At 35.7% G+C, this 24,185-nt stretch overlaps 1 protein-coding gene across 5 annotated transcripts in view; it reads left to right on the top strand.

The window, feature by feature from the left end:
* Positions 1 to 22,974, top strand: part of PHF14 (PHD finger protein 14) — a gene marked incomplete at its 3' end in the record, with an annotated part of 188,844 nt that extends 165,870 nt beyond the window's left edge. For 4 of the 5 annotated variants that reach the window (XM_081079231.1, XM_081079229.1, XM_081079225.1 and 1 more), the window contains one exon: positions 6,914 to 7,124. In XM_081079231.1, the coding sequence (XP_080935357.1) occupies positions 6,914 to 6,988 (75 nt within the window). Of the gene's footprint in view, positions 1 to 6,913; positions 7,125 to 22,591 lie in introns of those variants that run through there. The other variant, XM_081079227.1, reaches the window with a different exon arrangement.
* Between the last annotated feature and the right edge of the window lie 1,211 nt (positions 22,975 to 24,185).

Here is a 24,185-nt window from a genome sequence, read left to right as displayed (position 1 = left end):
ATTTCTTTTTCTGAGATTTCATTGTTAGTATGTAGGAATGCAATGGACTTTTGTACGTTGATTTTGTAGCCGGCAACTTTACTGTATTCGTTGATTGTTTCTGATAGCTTTTTGGTGGAGTCTTTAGGGTTTTCTATACATAGCATCATGTCATCTGCAAAGAGTGATATTTTAACTTCTTCATTCCCAATTTGGATGCCTTTTATTTCTTTCTCTTGCCTGATTGCTCTGACGAGGACTTCCAACACTATGTTGAAAAGCAGAGGTGATAGGGGACAGCCCTGTCGTGTTCCTGAACGTAGAACAAAGGGCTTCAGTTTTTCACCATTAATTATGAGCTTAGCTGAGGGTTTGTCATAGATGGCATTTATTACGTTAAGATATTTTCCTTCTGTACCTATTTTATTATGTGTTTTAATCATAAATGGATGTTGTATCTTGTCAAATGCTTTTTCTGCATCAATTGATATAATCATATGATTTTTGTCCTTTATTTTGTTTATGTGATGTATCACATTGATGGATTTGCGGATGTTGAACCATCCTTGTGCCCTTGGGATGAACCCCACTTGTCTTGATGAATAATCTTTTTAATGCATTGTTGTATTCGATTTGCTAGAATTTTGTTTAGGATTTTTGCATCTGTATTCATCAGAGATATTGGTCTGTAGTTTTGTTTTTTTGTGTTGTCCTCACCAGGTTTTGGTATCAGGGTAATGTTGGCCTCATAAAATGAGTTAGGGGGTACTGTCTCTTCTTCAATTTTTGGGAAGAGTTTGAGCAGGATTGGTATTAGATCCTGTTTGAAGGTTTGGTAGAATTCACTAGTGAAGCCATCTGGCCCAGGAGTTTTGTTTTTGGGAAGGTTTTGAATAACTGATTCAATTTCGTTACTGGTGATCGGTCTGTTTAGATTTTCCGGTTCTTCATGGTTCAGCCTTGGAAGGCTATATGTTTCTAAGAACGTGTCCATTTCTTCTAGGTTATTGAATTTGGTGGCATATAGTCCTTCATAGTATTCTTGGATGATCCTTTGTATTTCTGTGGTGTCCGTGATGACTTCCCCTTTTTCCAAATCTTATTTTTAAGTTCCCCATTTCCATGCTACCAAAAGGCACCACAAAGAAGTAAAGGTGACAGGAAGAAGGAAAGACTTAGAAAAGCAAACCTACTATACTAGATTTGCTCCATAATCACAAATTGGAGAGATAAGTGATTGCTCAACAAATGAAATAGAATTATTCATGTATTCTCATACATGAAATTAGAAATTCATTATTGCCCTTTTATCTATCTTAGTTGCTATTAAAATAAAGAATATGATTTTATAATATTAAACAAAGGGAGATTTCTTTGATTAGCTGTCTTTTGTTTGAATCAGTAAGTAGAGAAAAAAAGGGAGAAATTTATAAAATAGCTCCATTCTGTTTAATGACATACATGTTTGAGCTAGGTTTACTAAGAACCTCCCTAGTTACTTTAATTTTACAATATAGCCCTAGACTTTCTAATTAAATATGCAACTTCTGTCATAAGAAAAAACCTCTTATGCTTTTTACAGTAAATTTAATTAAGCATTTCTTGTAAGTTCATTTCAGTGTCTATCATGGCCCACTAAAGTTGGAATTCAGTCGTAAAATGGTAGATTAATTGCCTTTTGTATTAAATGAAATAAGAATCTGAAATATGCAAAGTCAGGAAATTTAATTGTGGTATTCAATTGCTTATTCAATGCATTGGAAAACTGAATGCAGAAGTACAGAAAAAAGGGCCAAAGGTTGTTTAATGTAGCACATCACACACATTTTGCACTTTACTTAATGATCCAAGTATTTATTACTATGAAGTAAATGCACCATTTAAAGAATTATGGTGGAATTGTAAAACGTTAAAAACTCTAATTAATTTTAGTCTGAAGCATGCAGTGTGCTCATTTTGCCTAAAACATTTTCATTATCATCAGTATTTTTCCAGTTATTAAGATAAATTTTTCCTCATTGTGCAACAGCAGCATATTTTCTGTATTAAAAGCACAGTCTTAACTGCTGTTGAGAGTTATATCTGGTATGTGTTTTAACTGAATAAAAAGGTTTTTGACCACAGATTGGAACAACATATATTGCTTTTCGACATTTGTTCTATAACTAATAGAACAGGTTAAATGTGTTTACATATTTTTTCACCAGAAACTATATAGATATAGATATAAATACATTTAAAAAGGACATTATTAAAGCATATAGATGATTTTGACTGCTTATTTGAATCTATTTACAGTAATTCTTCCTTCTCTGATTAGTCAATGGTATATTTAAAATCTAAAAAATATATGATAAGAAAATAGAAATACTTTGTCAGTGCTTAGCTGTACCTTCTCACTTCATTTTACTCTGGTACCATCATGTGTCTTTGTTGTGAACAGCAAATTCAGTGAAATAAAATAACTTACATCATTCTTTTTGTAAACATAGATCCCCAATAGGGTTACTTATTTCTGGAAATAGTTTAAGTTGCCAGATTATAAAGGGAATTATTAAAAGAAAGCTTATGTTTTCTGATTGTGAAAGTAATCCATATACAGAGGAGAAAAAAAGAAAATACATGAAAGCACAGATAATAAAATAAAAAATTCACATAATCACTATGAACATTTAAGGTACTCAGGAAAGAAATTTTAAGTAAAACAATGAAAAGCAAACTATTTTAGCCGTACATTTTCAGTGTAGGAGCTACAGGTGCCTTAGATTTTTTTCCCCCACATACAATCTTTGAGCATATTTCACAGTTACTTTGGATTTAGAAAATTTTCATTAAGTAGCCATTTTTATTTTTATGATCTATTTTGAAATAATATTGGACTTACAGAAAAGTTGCAAAAAGCGTACTAATAATCCACCTTTGCCGTTCATCCAGTTTCCTGTATTGTTACCATCTTCTGTAGCGAAAGTAAATTATTGAAACCAGGAAATTAACATCAAGACAATACTATCAGCTATTGCGTGAACCAATACTCAAATTTTGCCAGTTTTCCCACTAAAGTCCTTTTTATGTTCTAGGATCCCACATGGCGTTTAGTGATGATGTCCCCTTAGTTTCTTCCAATCTGTGATAGTCCGAGCTTTTTCTGTCTTTCATGACCTTGACACTTTCGAAGACTACTGTTCAGTTATTTTGTAATGTTTAAACTGATGTTTTCTCATGATGAGACTGAGGTTGTGCATTATCGGGAAGGCGACCACAGACCAGAGTCTATGTGCTGTTTTCAGTGCATCTTAGCAAAGGGTTAGTGTTAATGTCTCACTGGTGATGTTAACCTTTATTTTATCACTTGGTTAAGGTTGTGCTGTGTCTAAGTCATCTTCAAAGATACAAAGAAACAATAAGGAAAGTTGTCACTTTGTGTGATTCTACTTTTAAAAGAAATTTAAAACATGGCAGTCTACAGCATAAATACAGTTATCTATACTTGTAGACTGTAATTTAAATCTAAATATTACTCGAGCAGTAGAAATTTCAGCTGCTAAAATAATTGGCATTTGTTTGGAGTTGGTTACCTCCTAAGAGAAAGGAAAAGCAGATCAATAGTTTTATCAATTCTTTGAACTATTATGAGAACTAAGTGAAATTTGTAAATAAAGAAAAATAGAAGGCATCTTTATTGCAAATTGATGGTGCAAACTGAGTAACATTTAAACAAAATCTTGCAAGTTTTGTTCAATGGTAAGAGGGATTGAGTTTAGCTTAAAATGGCAGTGTTTTTACTTATTTCTCTATTAGAATAGTCTTTTAGTCTCATTTGCCAAATGGAGCATTAGACCATAATTACATGTGTATGCCTAGAAATTATCATTCTCCTCACTACAACAACGTTGTCAGTGTGAAAAGAGCAAGAAGACTAAGGAACCACATTTAATTATTTGATGTTATGAACGTTATTGTTATATGAGTGCATATTCTTGAAATTCCACATGTAACTAGCCATTGACATGTTTTCTGGAGTATGAATTAACAAGCTTAAACATTAAGAGGTAATTCTGTCTACTTTCCAGTAGCCCCAAAGGGTACATTTTTTTGCTGGCTGCTCAGAACACTTCATGAAACAAATGTCAAACTTGTCAGGGCTGTCACTAAGAAAATGATCCGTGTGGCAAGGTCTTTCACTGGGAAACAAACAGATGTCTTATCTCAGCAAAGAATTGACCAAAAAAAACACAACCCTGCCACCTATCAGAAGAAAATTTTGCCTGCCTTTAATATTGAGTAGTGAAGAAATACTTTGGAAAAAACAAAACAAACTTCCTTTCTTAGCATTTCCAATTCTTTATGCAGCCATTTGTCAATGATACTTGATACTCTGCCTGAGCTATTGTAATGATTTTATTAATCTTGAACTGCACATAAAATTCTTACAAAAATTGTTCTGCAAAGTTAGAAACACAAATTAGCACTTCTAAAAAAAAAAGTCAAAACAACCTCTAAAATCCTTTTTAGAGCTTTATTGTCTCTTAATTCCAGTGCTTTTATTTCTAGTAATAAAATCTATTAGTGTTACTTTATTTTGATGATACTATACTATAGCAATTCTGATTGGTTATTCTTTAGCAGTTAGGATTAAATGCCTCTCCACCCCTCCATGATTCTTTTCTACATCCCGATCACAGCTATCCTTGTACAAGGAAGAAACAGATTGGATCTTGTTACTTACACAAATGGTTTAAAGGCATAGAAAGGCAAGATATTTTAAGACATGTCTTCAAGCATAAAGGAAAGTGTGATACAGTTTTTGGACCTATCCTGAACAGCAGGCAATGTTACAAAAGACATGCATATGTAAACCTTGCTTTATTACTAAGAAAAATTCGACTATAAAATGACAGGGATTATGTGAAGAATGTTAGTTAAATATGAAAGTAAAGCATAGAGATAATTCCTAGCCCTCAGTGTCATTATTAAGCATTTACATTTCTCTTTTAACTTAGAACATCATTGAAGGTTGCTAGGACAACTGCATAACCAAGCTTGTTAAACCAGTAAGTCATGTTGGTGTAGGAAGTTAGGCTTTCCACATGATAAAAGCTCCATTCTTGTACATATTAAAGGATATGAGCTTGATAATGGCTGTCTTGTCTGATATTGCTTCAGACAGTGTAGCTTATTTCTGTTTTCAGTACTGTTCTAGTAAGTTCTAATTGCTAGAAGTGTGACTACTGCATAAGCAAGGATATTGTGCTTTTCTGAATTACGTATTAGCTTAGGCATACCTCTCTTTTACTCATTTTTTTGCTCCACTGTTTAATATAGTTCAGAAAACATTTACTGGACTCCAACTATGTACTGAATGTGCCCTGTTCGATGGTAGAATATAAGACAAAAGATAGCCCTATATGTTTTGGGGAACATATAGACAAATTCAATGCTACCTAACAAAAATCTCTTGCCACTTTTACATGCTGATTTAACACTTTCTGTCAGTGTGTCACCTGAAGAAGGCAGTGGAAAGGGTAGAGTAAGATTTGCTTTTTTATTAGGATGTCATTAAAATGTAATCTTTAGAAACTCTTGTCTAAAGTGGAAACTACCTGTTCATGAATAGATTTTCAAGAGTTAAACATAATATCTCTGTTCAGTGGAGAGAAGTTAAAAAAAATATTAAATAAAATGCAGTGGATTTTATGCTTAAAAAATATATTAAAATTACATTGCCAAAATGATATTCAAAACACCATCCCTTGTATCCCACATATCTATAATGACTCAGGTTTGTTGACAATATAATTTCTCTACTTTCCTGGTGTTGACAAAGACTAAATCACAGATGCTGTTGAATTTAGAGACACAGTTTATAAAGGAAGCTTTCTCCATCTTAATTTTTACAGGCAAAGGTGTAGTTTTTCACGGGAAAAATGATTTGCATTTGTTTATAAAGTCAATTTACTAAGCAGAGCTCAACAATTATTTAATTGAATTGAATTTGGTTTTATAAGATATAGAGATACAGGGTGATGTGTTTGAGATAACTTCTATTATTACTCTTGTCTAGATATACTCAAGAAGTAGCTACTGCTGCTTTAATGAAATCAAAGAGTTTGTCAATGCTTTTAATTCAGAAAATAAAAATGAAAGATCTTGATAAATCATAAATATTAGGAAAGCAGGACTGCTTTTTGGGTATTGTTGAAGGAACAGGTATGATGAAATGGGCTTCAAATTGTAAGATGAAATATTTTTCCAGACTCTCATTATTTATACTTTGGAGGTCACCATTTAATACTGAAAACAAGATGCACTTCATTCCTATGGAAGCAGACATTATGGTATCACTTCATTTATTCACCATGTTCCACAAGAACCTGTTGTGAATTACAAAGCCACCACTTAGAATGGAAACTGTAGACGGTTGTAAGAATTCTATAGCCTGACATGCCCATGTTTCCTGTTTTAGAGCTGACTGATCTTCAGATAACATATGGCGGTACCAGTAATTGGAAAATTGGCAGACCTGTCAAGGAAGCATGCTACTAGATGAGACAAAAAGGCCATGCAGGAGCACATACAGTGTCTTAGAAGTTAAATTTATTGCTTTTCATCAAACAGTGAAGTAAAAATATCTGATTCACCCCCTAACAAGGACACTTTTTAGTGGCAGGTGTTTTCAAAAGTAATTTTTAGGTCGTTGATAAAATAAGTTGCTTTTAAAAATATAGTTATTTTTAGACGATATGTAGTACAAAACAGCACCCACTATAAATATTTAAATGTTACATAATTTTACCATTTTGTTTATAGCCTTCCCTAGGATTACTGGAATCACAACAGTCAATTCTTGAGAGAAACAGAGTTAAAATGTATTAGGTATAGCTAATAAAATGCCCTACAGTTTATATTTTAATGTTTTCTAAAATTTATTTCACAGGAAGATGAAAATGAAGCTGAAAGAAAAAATATATCTCAGGAGCTCAGCATGGAACAGAAAAATCCAAAGAAATAAAGGATTTTCTGTAGTGTTTTGAAAAGTTTGCAACTTATGTAGTAGCAGATAAAATTTCTAATTGTAAAATGTTAAATTGTAAAATCTTAATTTGCAAAATGTTCTGAATAAAGTTGAAAATGACATAGGAGCTTGCATTTGGAATTTGTATGTTTTTAGAGCAATTTAAACTTTTATATAAAAGTTAGACCTTTAAAATATATATTTTTTAAATTCTTAACTGAAATTTGAGAATAGAGACAGAATTTTCTCTTACCTATAACCTAAATGTTAGCACATCTGGATGACCTGAAACAAAACTCTGAAAGTTCTTTATCCCCTTACTAGTCTGTATTGTCTGCTTCAAGGGCCTAACAGAATTGCCATTATTCATAGAAAGAAAAACCAGCACAGTTCAAAACTGACCAGGGAACATGTGTTCATGAAAATACTTAAAATCAACAAATGCCACAAGATGAAATGCCATTTTCTGATTTTTTCCCCAACATATATTACATGACGCTCCAGGATTACAGGTGAAGACTAAAAAGAAATAATTTAACCTTCTCTGTGGCAGAAGTAGGGCCATGACTTTTAATTCATAAAATATTTACGAAGGTTATCTACTATGTGCTGGGCCCTATACTCTTTTCCTGGACATTTCAAGAACAGGTCCCATCTGTGTGTTTGGCTTTAGGAACTTCCTAAAATTCCTTTGATCCCCATCTTTATCAGTCCCCAGTAACCAGCCATTTTACTTTCCCTGTTTCTAATACCCAAGCTTTCATTTGCCAACTTTAGCAGGAGCAAAGAATCATCTTGGTATTTACAGAACCACATGTTTTTGACAGATGTCTTTGTTTTGATTGTTTAAGGCAGAGTTTCTTGAAATGAGAGGCAGAACTTGAGAAGGCTTATAAGAGAAGGTCAGCATACAGCTTCTTCCCTGTGAGACTGGAATCTCTGTACTTTCCCTAGGAGCCATAGTTTTATCACATGCATCTGACAAGTTCTATAAAGGTGTGACACTGGGACATGCTGTCAGCAATGATACAGTGGCTGAAACGGGAAAAACTGCAGCTAGACAAGAGAGAAAATTCATTGCTATTTAAGCCTCCAATAATGCAACATAACTGGATATCAGGAAAACAGTTATATCCCACAGACTGCACTCCCTCAAAGAATTAGGAGCAAAGACTTTGAGCCAAAGAAAAGTCTGAGAAATCAGGTCAGCGTCTGCATCAGGCCTTTTCAATAAGCAACTACAAAAATTAAGTTGACTTGTTCTCCTATTTTTTCTTTTTTTTGAAATAGACATCAATCTATTTCAAAAAGCCCATATTCACATAGATTGGAATTACATTAATGGTGTCACTTTTGAAACGAAGCAATAAAACATTCATATCATAGCTGACACTTATTATATTTATTATGCTGCAGGTACTGTGCTAACTGCCATTTAGGGTGCATTAAGCCACTAATCATCCCAATTAACATACCAGATAGTTACCATTACCATTCCAATTTTACCAGTGATCCATCTGAGGCGTACTGACATGGGAAATAAGTTAACTCAATGATTTTTCATTAGCTTTATGGCCATATTTTTCAGGAGACTGTTTAATTAGTATTGTGTTATCATCTCCTCTCTTAATATTTTAATTTCTAAAATAAGTTTTTGAGTAGGAGAGGCACAGTGACACTCAGCCACCCAGCCATCATTTTAAATATTTATATTTAAGTGATACCTCTAAACACTCAACACCCCAGTTTTTCTTTCTAATTTTTTTTTTTTTTTTCAAAATACCCCTTGGTTTAAGACAGTGAGTAATAAAGTGGAGTCACTGTAAATATCCTTTAGGGAAAAGTTACCATATGAGTTTCTCAAATTTTTAAGATCCATACATTCATATAAATCTCCTTATAATGCTATAAGTTTGCTTACATTATGTGATTAAGCTAGTCGCTATTTGAATCAAATTATGCAGATTACATATTTTATATTGTATAGAATATTGCCTAATAGCTCAGGCTGCCATAACAAAATACCCTAGGCTGGGTGGCTTAAACAGCAAATATTTATTTTTTCACAGTTGTGGAGGCTGGCAGTCCCAGGTCAAGGTCCAGCAGGTTCTGAGTTCTGACAAGCCCTCTCTTCCTGGCCTGCACATGGCGGCCTTACTGTACCCTCACATGGTCTTGCCTCAATGAATGCATGCGGAAAGCAAGCAGACAGATCTTCAGTGGCTCTTCTGATAAGGACACTAATTTGATTGGATTGAGACCCTAAACTTACGACCTCATTTAACCCTAATTACTTCCTTATTCAAGTACAGTCATACTGGGGTGGGGGTATTAGAGCTTCAACATATGATATGGGGTGCGGGTACATTCAGTCCCTAACACATTATTTAAATAGGTTCAAATGCCTCTGTTATAACAACTCTGAGGTCCGTTAAGGAGCACTAGAACAAAGTCCCAGTGAAAAGGCTATGGCAGTATGGATTACATTTAGAGTCCTTAGAAAAGTTAATTGGAACATGACCAAAAAATTGATTTATAAAGAAGACAAACCACTGCACAATTATATGCACCTATTTTATCTCTATATCTCCATTAGCTCGTTTTCTGACTCATACTAAGTATAACATTGCCACTGTAAGTCAGCTTGGAACTAACAATATAAAATATCTAAAGGACAAAATTCTTTTTTACCTCATGATTCCTATATCATTTCTGCCCACTCAACTAAAGTATATTCTCTTCATGTTAGTTACCGAGTTATATTTATTCACATTTTCAAATAATTTAAAAGTAAAACAACTTTTAATCAGTAGTTTTCTCTATCATACTTATGAATAGCATTTTTAAAAATGTATTCAGCATTCTCTTTCCTCAGGTCTATGGAACAAACAGCAGAACTAGGAAGAGGTCTTATGCTGTCCTCACATAGAAAGTGCTGGGCACTAAGATACCCAAATTCTTAAATTTATTCAGCAGAACTTTACTGGGACCTGCTATAAGCCATGTACTATCTATCATGGGGTATTCAGTAAAAAACTCCCTCTACTGTCACAGTCTTGAAATTCTTAATACTTTTTAAATAAGGGACCCCTTAGTTTTGCATTGCACTCGGCCTGCTAATTACATAACAGGTACTACTAACAATGAACTGGTTTTACTCTTTAAATCAATTTTATTGGAGTATAATTTACATATAATTACAAAACATACCCATTTTAAACATGTAGTTCAATAAATTGTGACAAATGTATGTATCTGCGTAGTCACCACTCCAAACTAGATATGAAGCATTTCCATCACTACAAAAAGATTTCTTGTGCAATTTTGTCATCACTCACACATACCTACTACGTATAGTCACCTTTTTACTTTCTTTCTTGATTCATTTTGCCTGTTCTAAAATTTCAAACACATGGACTCATTTTGTATGTGTTCTTTTGAGTCTGGTTGTCTTCACTCAGGATAATAAATTGAGATTCACCCAGGTTATTGCGTGAATCAGTAGTTTATTCCTTTTTATTGAATACTTTTCCATTGTATAAATATACCACAATTTTTGTATCCATTCACCTGTTGCTGGATATTTGAATAGACATTATACAAAAGAAGATAAATAGCGAGTAAGTAAATGTAAACATACCCATTTAGGTATAAGGAAAACACAAACTGAAACCACAGTGAGTTACCACTGCATATCCATTAAAATGTCTATAACTGTGTTTTCCGATCCAGCCACTGGCCACTTGTGGTTATTAGGCACTGGAAATATGACTAATCTGAACTGAGATATGCTACAAGTATAACATACATATCAGATTTTGGTGACTTAGCATGAAAAAGGGATTCATTAATAATTTTTTTCTGATTACATGCTGAAATTATAATATTTGAATAGTTTGGTTAAATAAAATGTGACAATAAATTTCAACTATTTTCACGTTTTTAACATGGTTCATAGAAAATTTGAAATTACATATGTGGTTCCCGTTGTATTTCTACTGGACAGTCATGGGCTATATTTTAAAGTCTGATAATGAAATGTTGGTGATGTTATTAAACAACTAGATGTCATATAAAGGACTCAGCTAAGCCATGTCCAAACTCACGACCCATGGAAACTGAAATAAAAAAATGTGCATTGTTATGAGCTGCTAATTTTGTGATAATGTTTATGCGGTAATTGAAAACTAATAAAGCTATCACATAAGAAGTTGAGGATAGGTTGCTGCTGTTGGCAAGTTAGGCATTCAGCAGTGGTAACAAATGAATCTTCAAGAGTAAATATTCATGTTACTGAGTCCACACATAGTTCTTATTCTTGCAGAATGGCCATTTTGTTCATGATCCTACTGAAAAAGCAATGATGTGGCCATAGAAATAAACTGACTGCTAAAAGGAATTGTCATCTTGTCCACCTGGTATTATGCAAGTGTAAAATGGTACGCCACTTTGGGAGAGATTTGGAAGTTTCATACCAAGTTAAATATGCTCATAATATATGGCTCACAACTGTACTATAGATTTTTACACGAAAGAAATGAAAATATGAGCCCACACAAAGATTTGTACATAGATATCTTTAACAACTTCATTCATAATAGCCAAAAACCAGAGGCATTTTTTTTTCTTTTTAAGTGTCATACTTCATAACGGTTATTCTTTTCAGAAATCACCTGTCACCCTAGGCTGTGTAGTATGGTTCACAAAATTAGTGTTCAAGCCTTGATTTTCTTTCAGGGAAATAGGATGTATTGTGCAATAGTGTTTGTTACAACAGTATAAAAGTTAGAAATAATCACTATCTACAAAAGATGCGAATGCAAATTAAAAAATAAATTAATATCCCAAAAGTTCAACATTCAAAAAATAGTGTGATGTCTTATTGAAAACATTTAATGTAGTTAAAGCTTTTTAATGATTCCATGTTGTTTTAATGATTTTTTAATGGCCTTTACAGTTGAAAACATTTAAACCCAATTAAAATATTTTAAATCATAACTGTATCTTCTAAACAATTTCTATCCATTTCCCTTTGGATTAGAAAGCTTAAGGGAGGAGGAAAGCAAGAAGTGTGCCCAGTTGCTCTAACTTCTAGGGTCCATGAATTGCTTTGAGTCAAGAGTGTGTGAACTTTCAGTTTCATTTCCACATACACCAAGTAGGACATGCTTTTCCTAGGGCATAATAGTTTTTCATTTGTCACTTTCTGATCATCCAGATGAAATGAGGTGAGTCTAGGTCATTTTGCTTATTTAATATTCTTTGGAAAGTGATAATTATATTCTTGTTGCACATTTTGTATATTATGTTCTTTCTGTAAAACAATTGCTAATGCCTTTCCACTAAGCTTAAACAGTGGAAGACATTTGGTATATCCGTGCTGTCCTACATTCAATATATTTGTCTTGATATTCCCAGATGCAACAAATAGTTGCTCTTTAAACTGAATGTATATCAAATAGGAAAAAAAAAAGGAGAATGTTTCCTACAAATGCATCTCTCACACGGCTATGTAAGATTTATCCCGAAGTCCATTGAGAAAGAAGAAATAATTTTAATTGTCGACAGTGCCCCAGTGCCTTGCGTCCTGAGGCCTGCACACATTTCTCTTGATTGGGTGCTAACACTGTGTGGGACTGGTGCAAGTTGTTCCTCCCGAGTGTAGGCTAATTGGCTAAATAGGATTCACTCTGAGTAGTGAAGGTTGATTAGAAACCTCCTCTATTTCACATTACCTCAAGAAAACAATTTTTACATAGTCATAAATGAGCACAATTCAGTCCCATCCCAGACTATCCTGAACAATCATAGCAGGTAATAAATGTCTCCCCATGGTGAATTCAATGTGGAGTCCATGGTTTTCTTATCTAAAGAGGAACTTACGGGCGAACCACAACAGCAGGAAAACACATGCAACTACGGCATAATTCTGATTTGTTTCAGAAAAACTATTAATTTCCTTGTTACAAAGCCAAGTAAGAACAACCCTTTAAAACTGTTGAACCACGAAAGCCATTTTCCTTAAGGGTTTTAAACTTGGGAACAGACTCATGACATTTATAGCTTTAATGAGATATTCTTTGCCTGTAGCCAAGATGAGAGCTAGATCATTGGTTTCCCAGCAGGACACCCATGTATTCTTGTGTGCACTTGGTATCATTAGGCTCATAATAACACAGCCAACATCACATTAACGTTTGAAAGGTTCACTGTTGTCTCTTAGTTTATGTCTTTCATTTACACCTACCGCATGCTAAATATCTCGCCCTAGAAAATAAGATATACTCTACTTTTATTAATATTGTCAGTGGAATAAAAAAAATACTATTTTCATAAGCACGTTTCAAGCCACAACCAATAGATAAGGTTTCCAGAACACAATAGATAATTGAATCAGATGTTGTATGTGTACTTCTGAATATGATAACCTTCCTTATTGATATGTAAGGAGCAGAAAATGTGGCTCTATGATGCATGTCAGTTCCAACCATTACCATTTTTGATACTGAGTCTAATTCTAAAGGTGATGCAAGATTATTGTTGCTGTTAAAGATAATGAAGTCTCTCAGGATAGTTCGATTTCAGGGCAATGAGAAAAGCAGCTTATTAAATAGTATCAGAAAGAGGTGCTAACCACTGTAGGAATATGTCATTGTATGCTTTGTAATGAAATACCATATGCAAGACCTCTGAAGACAGACTCAAACCTATTATTCGCAAAATGTCATTATTATTTTGACATTCTACAAAAAAAAAATCTGTGAGTAAGGAACCTAATTCTATAAGCTGTGTCCCTAAATTTGTGCGAATGCTTAAAGGTATTTTATCCAAAAAATTCATAATCCTGCTACTATTTATTATCATCAACAATAGCAGACACAAGAGAGTAGAGAGAAGAGTGTAATGAATCCCCATGTACTCATAACTGAGATTCAACAAGATTATTAAGGTTTTGCCATGCCTGCTTTATCTATATATTTGTTTCCTTTCTTTCTTTCACCAAATTATCTTCAAGCAGATCACAGACTGCAGTGTTATCTAACGCATATTTTGCTCCTTTCAACAATTCATTTCTGATTGGATATGATTAGTTTATACACATTTTTCTATGACAGAGGCACATTTTGTTTTGCTTTTTAATAATGTGAGATAGTCGATAGGTTAATATGGTAATGGAAGATTGAACCACAGCATATTCTGCCTTATGCACCTCAGGCCACATTCTTAGATTCAAAAGAAGATATTTTTTAATGGTGATGAGGTAAGAAGCAGAAATGACACAGAATGTCAGTTCACATTTGCACCTTAGGCAGAAAATCAGAACTAATCAGAGATGCAAATCATAAGGGAGAAGACGGCTCAACCGCCAGAGCACTGCTGAGGCAAGACATCTCTCTGGACGGAAGTGGTATATTCAGTAGTGCCTTCAAAAATGTATCTTGTTAGTAAAAATCAAATTAACAAAAGGGACATCTGTTCAGGATTACGATTCTTTCTAATTTTTTAGAGTGTATGTTTCTGGCAAGTATTGATTTGGGATTTGAAATTTTACATTTGATTATGTCTAATTCTGGAAGTCAGAAATAGTTATGGAAAGGTTTTAGTAAGCTATTTGTCTTCAGTTCCCTTAGACACACCTAATTTGTGAATTCCTTCTTCCCTCGTACCAGCTCAGGTCTATCATTCCTGAGGAATAAGTTCTGTTCAAGACCTTTCTTTCACACCTGCTATCTTTCCCAGAATTCTCAGAAATCAAGCTCTGCTTCTGCCTTCCCTCAAACCCAGACTCTCTTTCCTATGGAGTTTCACATTGTGCTTTTAGTTATATCGCAAGAGAATAGCTGATCAGTATGGTGAATGGATTCTTTGTGAGTGTGTTAGTCAGGCTAGGCTAGGCCACCCTCTGGAAACAAACATCCCTGAAATCTCAGTGTCTTAAACCAGCAAAAGTTTACTCCTCACTCACATCACTGTCTGATGGGAATCAGGTAGCTCTTGGCAATTCTTGGAGAAGAACTGCCTCATGGATCATTATGTTCACTTTGCAACTTAGCCATTTGTGTGTTCACCATGCAGGGGAGGGGAGGGGAGGGAGGGAGGGAGGGAGGGAGGGAGGGAGGGAGGGAGAGAGAGAGAGAGAGAGAGAGAGAGAGAGAGAGAGAGAGAGAGAGAGAGAATCTGGTGGGAGAAACAAAAACAGACCTAGAAAATTGTCATGAATGAATGTTACACTAGAAGTTGTTAAAGGGTGCTAGAGATCACATAAGGGAGAAGCTAAATAGTCCCAGAGGTGGAAAAACACTTCATAAATTTAATAATGGAGTACAGCTTTGAAGACATGAGTTTTCAAAGGTTGAAGACTATCCAGCACGTCTGGATCCAAGGAAATGCACGGCAGGTAGTGAGAGGAGCCACCTCTGGGAAGACAGAATGAGGTTTTCTTATGAAAAGGCCTTGGGCTTTGCTAAGGCACTTGGATTTAGTTCTGCAGAACTGACTATTTATTAAAGTCAAGAAGGACGAGGAAACAGTGGTGATAGCTGTACATTATTATGAATACAATTAATGCCACTGAATTATATACTTTAAAATGGTATATTTTGTGTTATATATATTTTTACCACAATTTAAAAAATTAATGGAATGTACCAAATGCCATTGAATTGTACACTTTAAATTGACAAATTATAAGGTATATGCATTATGTTTCAATCATGCTTTAAAAAAAAGATTTAGCCTGAAAAAATAAACAATCATGGGGAGCTTTTTACAAAACTGACACTTGAGCCCCATCTAATGATCAAGTAAATCAGAATCTCTGGAGGTGGGCAAGGAATCCAGCAGCTTGGAAAGCACGCTGGGTGATCCTAATGTGTGGTCACGGAGCAGCATCACTGTCGTAGGCGATAAGGAAGCGGCAAAGCATTTCAGTCAGGGGAATAACATGATCAGAATTGCATTTTTGGAACATATATCCTTTGCTTTTCTACTCAGATCTTTCAGTAGCCACAAGAATGTGTATACGCACAGTAGTCCCCACTTATCCATTGGGGATATGTTCCAAGACCCCCAGTGGATGTCTGAAACCATGGATGGTACTGAACCCTCTAAATGCATTATGTTTTTTTCCTATGCATACTTACCTATGATACAGTTTAATATATACATTAGTCACAGTAAGAGATTACAACAATAACTAATAACAAAATAGAACAATTAGAACAATATACTGTTATAAAAGTTAGGTGAACATGAGCTCTCTCTCTCTGAAAATATCTTATTGTACTCTATTCACCCTTCTTACGATGATGTGAGATGATAAAATGTCTTATTAAGCCAAGAATTTTTATCTTTTCACTCAAGGAAGTACTTTCATGCCTTCTCTTTGGCATATCAAAATGGCCAGCATCACTACTCTTGCGCTTTGAGGCCATTATTAGGTAAAATAAGGGCTATGTGAACCCAAGCACTGTGAAACCATGACAAACAATCTGATGACCAATATGGTTACTAAGTGACTAACAGGTAGCCTCTAGGCGTCCACAGCATGGAGATACTGGACCAAGGGATGATTCACATCCCAGACGGGATGGAGCAGGACAGCATGAGATTTCATCCTGCTACGCAGTGCAGCACACAATTTAAAACTTATGAATTACTTATTTCTGGAATTTTCCATTTAATATTTCAGACCATGGTTGACCATGGGTCCCTGAAACCGTGGAAAGTAACGGAAGGCTACTGTGGAGACTTTATTCATAATAGCCCAAACCTGGAAACAACTGAAATGTCTCTCAACTGGCAAACTGATAAACTCTGGTATATTCATACAATGGAACACTAGTCAGCAATAAAAAGCCCGCACCACCTTGTCACATGTTAACTCTCATTTTTCTGCTATTTCAAGCTCTATTTGCCGAGGCAGAATCTGCTCTGTTTTCTTTGGGCTTGTCCGCTGCCCAAAGACAACAACCAAGCTTTCCTATTAACCTTAGCAATGTCACTCTCCAGTTGTCACTCAATATGACATTTTATCTGCCTGTCTGCAAAATGAATAAAATCTTAGAGCTTGAAGGAAACTTAGAGATTGTCCAATTCCTGTGTTGGATGGGAAATGAGATTCACAGAGGTTAGGTGGTTTGTACAAGTTTTGACAGAACTAGAACTCGGGCCCTTATCTCTGGTTGTCAGTTATCTGTTTTTTCTGCTATCATATAAAGATGTAGATGTTGTGTATCTATTATCAGTATAGCCATTCATTTAGGAAGTATTTTAAGATTTTTTTCAAATAAGGCTGAAAGAAGTTCCTAAGAGATTTATTATAGAGAGATCTTTATGGGATGATATCTTATTAGGATTTTAAATATTAGATATGGCTTTATTTAGCCAGGTTGCTCCAATTTAAAGTAATTACAGTCAGTCAGTGACGGACTGCTCATATGACAGTCACAAATCTCATTCATTTTGCCTTCACTTTTAAAAGTTATGATTTGTATATCATAAAATTCACAGTTTTAAAGTGCAGTTCTGTGTGTTTTGACAAAACTTACATTCATGTAACTACCACCACAATTAAGATAGAGAACAGTTCCATCACACTCCCAAATCCCCTGTGCCCCTTTACCGCCAACTGTCAATGTCTCCTCCTCACCCTCAACCTCTCGCGGCCATTAGTCTGTTTTCTGTTTCTGTGCTTTTACCTTTTTTCAGAATATCATAAAAATGGGATAATATAGTATGTAGCTTTTTAAGTGGGGCTTCTTTCCCTTAAAATAGTTCATCCATGTTGTTTCATGGATGAGTAGTTCATTCCTTTTTATTACTGAGTAGCAGCCACTGTCTGGAGTTTGTATACCCAGTCACCAGTTGAGAGACATTTGAGAGGTTTCTAGGTTTTGGTGATTATGAGTTAAGTTGCTGTAAACATCTGTGTACAGATATTTGTGAGGACATAACTTTCAATTCTCCAGGATAAATGCCTAGGTGTGGGAATGCTGGGTCGGATGGTAAGCGTATATTTATTTACCTTTGTACGATGCTACCGAAGTATTCGCTAAAGTGACTAACATTTTACATTCCTACCCTCCTTAGGTCATGGCTATAGTTGCTTCACATCTTCACATTCTCACCAGCACTTGGTATTTTTTGTTTTGTTTTGCTTTGTTTTGATTTGTCTTTAGCCAGTCAAATGGGCATCTCATTGTGATTTAAATTTGCAATTCCTTAATGACTAATGATGTTGCACATCTTTCATGTGTCTATTTGCCATCTATAAATAATCTCTGCTAAAGTAGCTTTTGCCCATTTTTTTTTTATGGGGTTGTTTGTTTGCCAATTGTTTTTTAATGTCCTGGTTGCCTTTCGTGAACTATGACCGAGGCAATCAGTTGCTCCTCCGTTACAACAATCAAATTTTGTTTCTTCTATCATTAAATGTCATTCTAGGTCCTAGAGTGTCATTCCAGGTCTAGCACTTGTAGCATTCTCTTGTTAGATTCCTATTCCAGCCACCTATCTTTCCCCATTTGAGGCTGTTCTCTCACAAAGCTGATGTATCCAAATTTTCCTCCTCATGTAATAAAGCTTTCAGCTATCTTGCGTTGTCGCTTTTCCTCTTTCTGTTCTCCTAAACATCTATCGCAGGACCCCTTTCTCCCCTTTCATGTTGAAGGCTTTCCTCAAATGTCTGGACATTCTTGACTGCCCACTCACACTTAAAGCCTGGGCACTATGTACGTGGGGCAGCACGTAGGCTGGTGAGCTTCACCCCAGGGGCTCAGATAGGAGAATCCTCCACATGTCACCACCTCCTATTCTTTTTTATGATGCTGTTTATTTCCTCTAGGAAGAATGCTACAGCCTCAATCCTGGAACTACGTGTCTCAGGATGGTGTGCCAGGGGTGAGGGAGACAGGCATCTAGTGGGGCTAAAGAGTCTCATGGCCCCATGTGTAAACTCACTCAACCTTCCTGTGATCAGTAGGAGTCTCCCCTCTGTCCTAGGAGAACCGGTTGTCCCTCCATCTGGAAACTCTGGTTTACTTTTAGCAGTGAATGAACTTCCTTTCTTCAGCTGGAGGGATACTTATCTGACTATGCACGTTGAGGAAGTGCAGCTAGATGTCTGTTTCTATTTTGTGTTCTTTTTCAGCTTCACTCTTTACTCCAGCCTTCTACTATGCCTATGGTTCCATTACTTGAGTTTTTATGGGATTTGAGACATATGCTGGTCTGATTCTCATCCCCCTTAGCAAACACCTCAGCCTCAGCTACTTTGCTTAACTAAGACAGTTACCACTCATCATGCTCTTCCCATTGGTCCAAAATTTGACTTCATTTTTCTTCTTGCCCCTGTGATTACAAATCCCTTTATTTCTTTACTGCAATTTTATTGAGTCTTAGAGAGGCAGCAGAGAGAAACACAGGTTCAGTCTACTATTTTTAAAAGAAAAATCAGTCCTAATTTTTAAATCTAATTTTGCACAGGATTGTTGTGAAATTTCTTCGTCACATATAGCTAGTTTGCAAAGATTAAAAATCCACTAAAGCCTATTTATGTCAACAGAGATTTGATGTGTGAACTCAGGGATATCTCACAAAACCCAAGTGCCAGAAAGCCTCTGACAGGCTGGAATGGGGAACTAGAAACTTTTCAAGAATCAGGATAGTTAATTGGCAGCATTCTTCTCTGTAGTCTTCCACCTATTTTTCTCACCTAAAATTGGTTCCCTGTTCTCTCTTTCTATGTAAATAACCTCTCTTTCTGATTACTCGTCAGCATAAGTTTTAAATGAATCATAAGGAGCCCCTGATTTAACTCAAGAAACTTCTATAACGAATTCTAAAGTCTGAAATGAGGTGATCCAGTCCAGCTCTTGAGTCACATGTTTCCCCATATCCAATCAGCTTTGGGCAGAGAGTGGTAGGCTACAAATGCAGTGACAGTTAGGACCATGAGAAGGACACATTTCTCCCAGACCAGGGTGCTGCATGAAGATTAAATAAGTAAAGGACATGACAGTGTTCTGGTACATGATAGATGTTAAATAACTTTTTTTTTCCTGAAACAGTTCTCTATCTCGTTCTTCATAAATTCATTAAAACATTTTACTCTCAAATAAGCTTAAAAGGCATTATAGTCTAGTAAGAACAGAAAAGGAAAGCTAGTAATATTAGCCAAGTGGCTCAGAGAAGCTACACATGGTGATGGAAACTCAAAGCATGAAGAACAGAGGCCCTGAGGGAGAAGATAGTTAATTTGTAAGGTCCTAGAACAGAATCTACAACCTGATGACAAACACTCAGAACAAGACCTGAAGGTTCGTAATGAGGTCAGAACACTGTTAAAGTGAGGAATCTAGAATCAAACCACTAATGGAACAAAAATATAAATAAAGCTGTCTATTTGAGAAGAAATAGTTTTATTGAAAAGCAGGTGTAAATATCAGGGATGAAAATGAAATATAAAAGAACAGCAAAAATCTGTACAAAATTTAATTTAATTTTAGAGCTATTGTGGCTTTGGTTCCAATCAGCTGAGGGCAGGGAGTTAATAATATTACTTTTCCTAAGAATCATACTTTCAAAGATACTATAAAATAGTATTGCAATGACAGAAATGATGTAGGTTGGAATACTAAAGATAACACAAAACTAGGGAAATAATTGATTTAAAACACTCTTGCAGAATTAGGACCAATTTTACCTTTTAAAAAGATAAAATCTAGTGGAATATTATTTTCAAAGCTTTGGGAACAAAAAAAGTTAAACGCAGATTGGTCTTTAAATATTCTCAGGGCACACAGGGAAGATCTATTTCTCTGGTTTATAAAGGTTTACATTTTCTGCAGTTCACTGAACAGACAAAATGTCAAAGGGAAATTTCAGGTCTTGGTGTCCATAGTTTATATTATAAAACATAAAAGAAGCTCTGAGCTTCCCTTAAAAAAAAAAACAAAAAAACAAAGCACCACCAACTACAAAACCCTTTTGTTCTGTACTCATTCAACACCTGGTTAATGTCTTTTCCTCCTGGTTTAGTGTATCTTGATCCATGAATCACATGCAACTTTTGAGGAATGGGATGGAGGTACAGGTTAGGGAAGGGTCTGCAGAGGAATCAGCCCTACAGAATCAGAGGAGAGAAGTCTCCTAGCCAGTGACCCACTCTTCACAGAAAACCACAAGAGGCAGATCCCTGCTCTTTAACTGATTGTTGGCCAGAGTGGAAGAGGCCAGAAGGAACACAAGCGCTACCACCACTTTTAAATCCAACACTGCCTCAGAAAGATTCTTTAAGTGCAGGGTCAAATAAACATCCCCAAACTATGTGTGGCGTTGCCTGGCAAACATAGTTCTTATAGAGCCCCAGTTCCAGACCCTCTTTGTATTCTATCAGTTCTTCTAAGTCAGGCTTGAGCTGGATGAGTGGAAAATTTCCCTGCCCAGAATTCTCCTGACTCCTCAAGGGTAAAAGAGTGAACTCCCATTGAGGGGCTGGTGTGTTACTCCAGCTCAGTTTCTTTCTTCCAGCAGGGCTGAAACTTTATTTTACTTCCTAAAGTGACTAAAGGGGATCACACCTCACCACAAGAGAATTCATTTCCACCCACTAACCACCCAGGCCAGTCTATGTTACATGCCAGATTTACAACCTTCTGCTTCTGCTTCAGGCACTTCTCTGCCTGTGGTTCTTTTCAACATCAAAGACCCCTAGTCTTTCATTTTTATTAACTTATTTTAAAATAATTACCACCCGTTAGGAACATGTCTATTATGTAAGAAGAGAAATACCCAAGCTACTCTACAAACACATAATCTACAAATGCTCATCGAAGCTCAGCTTTGCTAAGCGAGATGTGTTAGAATGGAAGGCAAAATTATACCAAAACCTCTAGGTAATTGTCAGAGATAAACTCTTAAGGTTGCCTGTCAAAGAAAACAGAGTAGGATATTTGTCAGTGATGGCAAGACAGATTTTATTTGGACTCCGGGAATAGGAGAGAGACACTTCTGTGTAAACTGAGTTCAACTCCACTGAAACAAAAAGCAGGGTGCTTTTGAAATGCTGGGTGTGCAAAGAAAAAGTACAAAAGGATGTTGTGAAGGGAAGTTGGTCAATGTGATTAGGCCATCTGTGTCTGCTAACTGGTGTTTATGGCAATTAGGCTCCTACCCTCCCACAGAGAATGGGAGACAAGGGACCTATCTTTCTTGATGATTATATTTCAAAGAAATGGCTCATAGGTCCTTGAGAAAGACATCCCTGGGTTGTAGAAGATACATCTCAGAGGAAAAAAGAAAAGATTTACAATTGCAAATTTTCTCAAGTAAATGCTCTACCAAAAGGGAGATCTGGGATCTCTAGTCAGAGTTTAGCTAGAAGAAACGGTAAGTTCTGGCAGCACTGAACTTTCTCAGGGCAGCCATTTTAAGGGGGCTGGGGTTGTCATCCTAGGAACAACCATGCTAAAGTTTGTACACGTTTCTTAGTGTAGGTGGTAGACAAAATCACTTGTACATAAGGTTTTGCAATTCTTACCTCCATGATTCCTACCTCGACATTCATGGCTTTGTGTAATCTCCTCCCTTTGAGTACAGGTGAGACCTATGACTTGCTTCTAATCAAACGATTTCAATCACGACGACGGGATGAACATGACTACGTTTACCTAATTACATAAGATGGTAACACACATCTTGTGAAGAGACTCCCTGCTCACTTGCTGATTTTAATAAAAGGAGCCCCAAGGCAAGGAGCTTCCAGCCAATGATCAGCAAGAAGACAAGGTACCCAGTCCTACAACTACAAGGAAATGGACTCTGCCAATAGCTTGATTGGAATGAACCTTCCCCCAAACATTCAGATGAGACCCATCCCCACACAACACCTTGAATGCAGCCTTGCCTAAAAGGAGCAAAGTGTACCCACCCTCCTGACCCACAGAAACTGTGAGATAATAAATGTGTGTTGTTTTACGCTATATCTGTGTTAATTTGGTACAAGGCAATAAATAGCTAATAGAGTCAAAAGTTCCAAAAGCATGTTTAGTTGAACACTTTTCTCATATTGGGCTCCAGGGGGGAAAAAAAGGGGGTTTCACATCCAAATCAGTTTGGGAAATATTGCATTCTATGTCCCCTCACCCCTTAAAGAGTCACAGTGCATTCTAAGAAATAAAAGGAAGAAACTCGGTTAAATCAGATTCACCTAAATTTTATTTCTTTCTGGATCCTAGTCCCATTTTGATTTTTTAATGTCTAATAATTTCTTATAAAACTAGCTTTCAAATTATCCTACCACAAAGTAGTGGTTCCAACAAGCAATAGCCTTCAAGCTGGGGAACACATCCCCTAAAAGAATCAATTTCCAGATTGTCACTTCCTTATATTCTTTTCCCAAGCTAACAGTCCTACTAGGGATCCTCAAGTTTCTCCTTCCCATCTTACAAAAGAGAAGTGCCCCTCCCATTCATCCCCAAAACACCTCTCTATGATAGACAAAAGGACAACTTGAAACACTGAGAAAGTGTTGAGAAAGTGAATGACCTTAAGACTGTCTCTGAATGAAGTATACCAGGAAAGAACAACAGCAAAGGAAATTGCAATTTTCCCAGGAATTTCTCTTATAAGATTAAATACAAAGACACGTATAATCAACATGTATTTCTTTCTTTATATCTGGACTATTCCCTAAAGAAGTAGAGATGGCCTGTAAAATCTATACAATAAAATAGAAAAAATAAACATAAATAAATAAAATCAGGAACAGGTAAAATACAAATTAAGAATGAAGGTCAAGACTGGAGAGAGGTAGAATGCAGACAAGTAGATTCTACTGAGTTATTAAAATTGAGCCACAAATTTGGCTCTGAGCTTCCTGGAGGCTAAGCAGCTAGAAATTAATGAATAGACTAAGAGATTTTGATATGTTATCAGTAGGAAAAATGTATTTTTTATTAACTATCTAATTCTATAATACTTCACACTAAATATTCTTTGCAGATAAACTTTAAATATTTTTTTTTTCAAAATAAAGGTTTTGCTAATTAGAAGGATAAGCATAAAGAAGTGTGTTGACAAAACTGTTTCTCATTATGATGGTTTCAAAAAATGTATTATGATAAGGAAGAGAGTTTCAAAGAGTTCTCAGGTTAATCAGGAAAAGTAACCAAGGGCCTGCTGCTTTGAAGGT

Source organism: Rhinolophus hipposideros (genome assembly GCF_964194185.1).
Source record: "Rhinolophus hipposideros genome assembly, chromosome: 18".
In the NCBI taxonomy this organism is placed as follows: Eukaryota; Metazoa; Chordata; class Mammalia; order Chiroptera; family Rhinolophidae; genus Rhinolophus; species Rhinolophus hipposideros.
Note: the sequence above shows the minus strand (reverse complement) of the source record. Positions and strands in the feature narration are given on the sequence as shown.